The sequence below is a fragment of the Coffea eugenioides genome, chromosome 8 (genome assembly GCF_003713205.1).
Source record: "Coffea eugenioides isolate CCC68of chromosome 8, Ceug_1.0, whole genome shotgun sequence".
NCBI lineage: Eukaryota > Viridiplantae > Streptophyta > Magnoliopsida > Gentianales > Rubiaceae > Coffea > Coffea eugenioides.
Window position 1 is genome coordinate 23,304,537 of NC_040042.1, and position 5,737 is coordinate 23,310,273.

Consider the following 5,737-nt stretch of genomic DNA (forward strand, 5'->3'; position numbering starts at 1 on the left):
TGTGATGCCTTGAAGGCTTGTTTGGCTATTGGAAATGATTAAGGTGAGGGTGTACTTGACCGCCCTCATCCTTTTATCTTGTTAATGCCTGTTTACCGTTTCACTGTAATACTGCACTTGCTATATGAGATATTGAATTCCATTCATGGGAAACTGTTTGGGTGTCGGTTGGACGAGTATCCAACGGCCCTACTGTACTACTGAGCTCGACCCCGTTGGTAGTCAATTGAATCGAGCCAGCGAGGGCTTGGTCGTGAAAATTGACTAGCCACGGGGACTGAAATGGGAATCTTGTGGTAATGAGACCCTTGGTTCCGGTGTACTCGAGTATCACCTAAAGCTACTGCTTGGAGTTTGGGCCCGGTTGGGGTATGTTGGGTGGAAGGAATGGAAGTGAAGTGAGGTCTACGGTCGGGTATTCTTAAACATTGACGGAGGGTCAATGAGGTTGGATCAAGAATGTAAGCGTGGAAATGGGCTCTTGAGAGCCGTCCGTATCCTTTTTACTGATTTGTTTTATTCCTTAGTTGTGTACTTGAAATGAAAGGTTATGCTTAAGTGATCTTTGTTGCTTATGTGGTAGTATATCACTGGGCTTAAGCTCATTCCGTTCCATTTGTTTTCCTTACAGGGATATAATTACTTTTGGGATTGGATTGGATAGTCGATTGCCAAGTTGAGCTAGTGTAAATGTCTTTTGTTTAGCTCTTTGAATGAAACCCTAATGTGTATTGGGTTCAATGACTTTTGATTGGCAATCCGAACATGTATATCCATGATGAATAGTTTTTGACATGCCAATTTGGTTGTAAATGTTGAATTGCAATGTATTAATGTTTGGTCGGATTTCAGATTCTACTATTCCAGGCACTATTCATCATTTTCGTTTTTTTTTTATATTTTGTTATTTTGGTTCTTGTGGCTTGTTCGAGCGCGCTTTTACTTTCCTGAAACGTTTTAGATCGCGTGTTACTGCTCGTTAGTCCTGGCGAGAGCTGGGCAGGCAGTCCGCTAACCCCTTTGGTTCGCCTTAGGGGAAGGTGGGGCTGTTACAAGATACACCAGTCTTTTCTTGATACAAACTTTTGATGTCTAGCTGCATTGGCACTCTGGTGAAATGAAATGATGTTGCAGAAAAATGATAGCTGATTTTGTTTTTCTGCCGCTGCACACTTCCTCTATTCGGTTCTTCACTTGTCTTCATTTGATTTTTAATGGTTTAGTGTTCATGATTGGATTGCATTAATCATAGTGTCTAGCTGTTAGGTGGTGTTGAGTGATGGTCTTTGCTGAATTTTGTTTGAAGTCTTGAATGAAATCCGCATTTTGAAAGCTTAAAGTTGCAGAAAGCTTCATACGAAAATTGCAGAAGTAATGAAGGCTTCAGTCCTCGTTGCATGCATGAAATGGTTTCTAAAAATTGCACTTTACTCCCCTTAGCTTCTGTCTATGCTACAAAGGCCCAATCATGTTCTAATTTCTTGCAATTGGGTCCTAAAGTAATTGCATTTTCAACCATTACTTGACCTTTCCTTTGCTCCTAGACCCTTGAAGTCCTAAAAATGTTTTATTTGGGTTTGAGTGATTGGTTAATATTTGCAATTAGGTCCTTGGTAGTTTTTCCATTTTAGAAATCTGATCAATAATTTACTTTTCTTGGAAATTATGCATTATTTGATTTCATTTAAGTCGCAATCGGTAAGGATTTGGTAATTTTGTTTATACTTTACTATTTAATTGGTGCCTTGACCCTTTTATTGTTTTGAAGCTATTTTTCCTTCGTTTGATTACCATTGCAAGGGAGATACACTCTATCCCTTATTTTCACTTTATTTGACCCTATGTGTCTACATGATTTATGTGCTTAATTTCATGCCTTTTGAATGTTTTTCATTTTATTTATTTATTTATTTATCCACTTTATTTGTTTTTATTTTGTATAGTTATCTTCAATTTCGATCATTTGAAAGGCATTTAAATGTCAAGTTGTAATAGTTAGGTTTATTTTATTTATTTTTATTTTCCCCCCGTTAAATTGTAGTAGGCCCCCATCAAATGTAATAGCTAGGGTTTTATTCACTTTCCTTTCGCTTGTGTGATTTGCATGCTTACGTGCTATGTGTTACCGTTTTCTTAGGGCTTTGCATCTAGATATCGTGATTATGTGTTATGTGTTTATGTGATATTATGTGTTTACTCACTCGACTGGTATTCCAATCTGAAACCCGAAGAAGTAAAGACTTAGCTTGATTTGTCTAATGCTTTTGTGAGACAGTACGAGTATAACTGCGAGCTGGCTCCGACACGAACCACACTGGTAGGAATGAAGAGAAAACCCTCTGAGGACCACAAGACTTATGCCAAAAGGTGGAGGAAAATAGCTGCAAAAGTTGAGCCACCAATGACTAAGGACGAAATCATACGCACTTTCATTAAAGCACATGATCCGCCGTACTTTGAAGAAATTTTCCGCATGACTGGATGCTCGTTCGCCGCCATTATCAATAAGCTTGAAGAGTACGATGACTTTGTAAGAGTTGGGAAGATCGTTAATGTCTCTGCCCTCAAATCGCAGTTGGATGCTTTGCAAGGACAAGGAAGTAGTGGGAAAAAGCCGCAATTTAAAAAGAAAGAGGGGGAAGCTGCCTACATCTGGGAACAAAGCCCTACACCAAGACCCAGATTTCAACATAAACCGACATATTCACCTTACCCCTATTATCCAAGTCCTCACCCTGTTTACAATACCAATATCTCTTACCCCCGACCTCGCCCAAATTACGCCAATCCGCCTATGGCCCTTTTCAAATATCTCAACCTAACTTTCAACAAACTCGTCCTCGACCTCCTTACCACCAAAGATTTCCCCCACCAAACAGACCTACCTACAGCTATCCCCAACCTACTGAAACCTACAATCAAAATCGCACCCGAACGTTCACCAATCTAGGCAGGCCTTTGGATAAGTTGTATGAGCAATTAAAGGCTGCCAAAAAAATAGGTGTCATTCCCCCTCCAACTTACCCTTATGGCATGCCGGCTGGGTATAATCCACAGGCTACTTGTGCTTATCATTCAGGAGCACCTAGTCACTCCACTGCTAATTGTCGACTCCTCAAATATAAGATTCAAGACATGTTAGAAGCGGGGAAAATCGTGATTAGGAAAAGAGAAGAGCAAGGACCGAATGTGAGCAAGAACCCTTTGCCGGAGCACGCTGGTACTGTTGGAGTTATTATGGATGATAAAGAATTTGAAGAGCTTGTCCGAAGCATGTCAAATGAGACAGAAGTGTTTGGGATAATGGATCAACTTTTTGTGATAGAGGAGGCATCGTATGAGGAAGACAAAAGGCCCTTCATTTTAGACCTAACCCCATCCGAAAGTGCGGCCTTAGAACCTGTGGTAATTGAATTCCCGGAACAGGTGCCAGTTTTAAGTCTACGACAAGTGTCGTGGAACTATAGTGAGCCCATTTTGCAAATTGGGGGTAAACAAGTTTTGAATGAAGAAGTGTCTGTTGTTACGAGGTCAGGAAGGATTGCAAGTTCATCCACTGCTAGCGCCCCAATCCAAGTAAGCAATCGTGAGTCGACTACCAAACCCGTAGTGACTGAAAATGAGGCATGGGATTTTCTCAAGAGACTTAAGAGAAGCGAGTACAATGTGGTCGAACAGTTGAACAAAATGCCTGCCCAAATTTCCATCTTAGACTTGCTTTTCTCCTCCGACTTGCACAGGGATGCGTTACTTGAAGTTTTGACTAAGGCTCGGATTCCCAAGGATATTTCGGTTGACAATTTCTCCCACATAGTCGGAAATGTATTGACTGCTAAACAAATCACTTTTTCTGATGAAGAGCTGCCTGCAGAAGGAACTGGTCATAACAAAGCTTTATATGTAGCCGTGAGGTGCAATGAGAAAATGTTGTCTAAAGTACTGATCGACAATGGGTCTGCCCTCAATATTTGTCCTTGCAGCACGTTGGTGAAGTTAGGGTTGCAAGATGTCAAATTAAAACCCTCAGAGACTGTAGTACGAGGATTCGATGGAGCCCAGAGGGAGCCCATAGGGGAAGTAAATTTGGTGGTCGAAATGGGGCTCGCTCAATTTCAGTTAGCCTGCCAAGTTATGCACTTTCCCAGTATCTATAATGTTTTACTCGAGCGACCGTGGATTCATAGCTCGGGCGCTGTGCCCTCTTCCTTGCACCAAGTATTGAAATTTGTGGTGAATGATCAGTTGATAACCATTTTTGCTGAAGAAGATTGCATTGTAATTGCCTATTCCGAGCTTGAGGAGGATGGTAATCGAAATGCTTCTGTGTCTTCCTACCATACGGCTGATTTTGTCTCCGTGAGTTGGGTAACGAGTGAGGATTCGAAAGACAAAATGTTTTTGCCAGCGGCCAGTGTTATAATGGCCAAGGAGATGATTCGCGGAGGATATGAATTTGATAAGGGATTGGGACGCAATCTACAAGGCATTCTGAAGCCCGTGGAACTCATCGAAAAGAGGGACCAATTTGGTTAGGGATTTCGTCCGACTGCCAGAGATATACAAGAGATGAAAGAGCGCAAAAGGGCAGAAAAAGAAGGCAAGTTAGGTGCTTTAGACATTCCGCCATTACGCTATACCTTTCCAAAGCCAGCTGAAGTCATTACGTCTGAGTTTAGCCCAATTGACGAAGTGGAGACAAGCCTGGCTTATTTGTTTGTGGGAGCAATATCCGAAAATGGCCCGTCAGATGATGCCGAATTCCCAGACATTCCCCAAGGAGCTATACACAACTGGACCGCCGAGTACTTCCCCGCGCGAAAGGAGTTTCGGTAAATCCACAGGGGGTTTTCATTTACTAAAGTTCATGAAAACTTTTTCTTGCATATGTATTGTCTCCGTGAGTTGGGTAACGAGTGAGGATTCGAAAGACAAAAATATGTATCTGTCTCCGTAAGTTGGATAACAAGTGAGGATTCAAAGGACAAAATGGTTTTGCCAAGCGCCAGTGTCATGATGGCCAAGGAGATGATTCGCGGAGGATATGAATTTGATAAGGGATTGGGACGCAATTTGCAAGGCATGTTGAAACCCGTAGAACTCATCGAAAAGAAGGACCAATTTGGTTTGGGATTCCGTCCGACTGCCAGAGATATACAAGAGATGAAAGCGCGCAAAAGGGCAGAAAAGAAAGGCAAGATAGGTGTTTTAGACATTCCGCCATTACACTATACCTTCCCAAGGCCGGCTGAAGTCATCACATCTGAATTTAGTCCAATCGACGAAGTGGAGACAAGCTTGACTCATTTGTTTGTGGGAGCAATATCCGAAAATGGCCCGTCAGATGATGCCGAATTCCCAGACATTCCCCAAGGAGCTATACACAACTGGACCGCCGAGTACTTCCCCGTGCGAAAGGAGTTTCGGTAAATCTACAGGGGGTTGTCATTTATTAAAGTTCATGAAAACTTTTCCTTGCATATGTAAATAGTTTAATGAAAGTATCTGTTGCACTTATGTTTTAGCTTGTTTCCATTTTGATTTGAAGTTTTATGAAAGTGCATAGTTTGTTTTATCGTATCGTTCATTCATGTGTCTATTTGCTTATTGTCTCGAATTTCTTAATTCTTTCAGATGGCCAAAAGTAAAATTATTTGACCCTTTGGATATCACTGTTCTGGAATCTGATGATGACTATCTCTATATCACTCACGACTTGGAAGTTACAGAATCCGAATTT

The 5,737-nt window shown here is 41.5% G+C and overlaps 1 protein-coding gene across 1 annotated transcript; it reads left to right on the plus strand.

Moving 5' to 3' along the window:
* Nucleotides 1-3,033: 3,033 nt before the first annotated feature.
* Nucleotides 3,034-4,533, plus strand: LOC113780423. The gene has a single exon (XM_027326226.1). The coding sequence runs from the start codon at nucleotides 3,034-3,036 to the stop codon at nucleotides 4,531-4,533; it is 1,500 nt and encodes a 499-aa protein (XP_027182027.1).
* The last annotated feature ends 1,204 nt before the right edge of the window (nucleotides 4,534-5,737 follow it).

Coding starts and splice junctions, on each gene's coding strand:
- LOC113780423 (XM_027326226.1), top strand. CDS start 3,034: ATGCCGGCTGGGTATAATCCACAGGCTACTTGTGCTTATCATTCAGGA.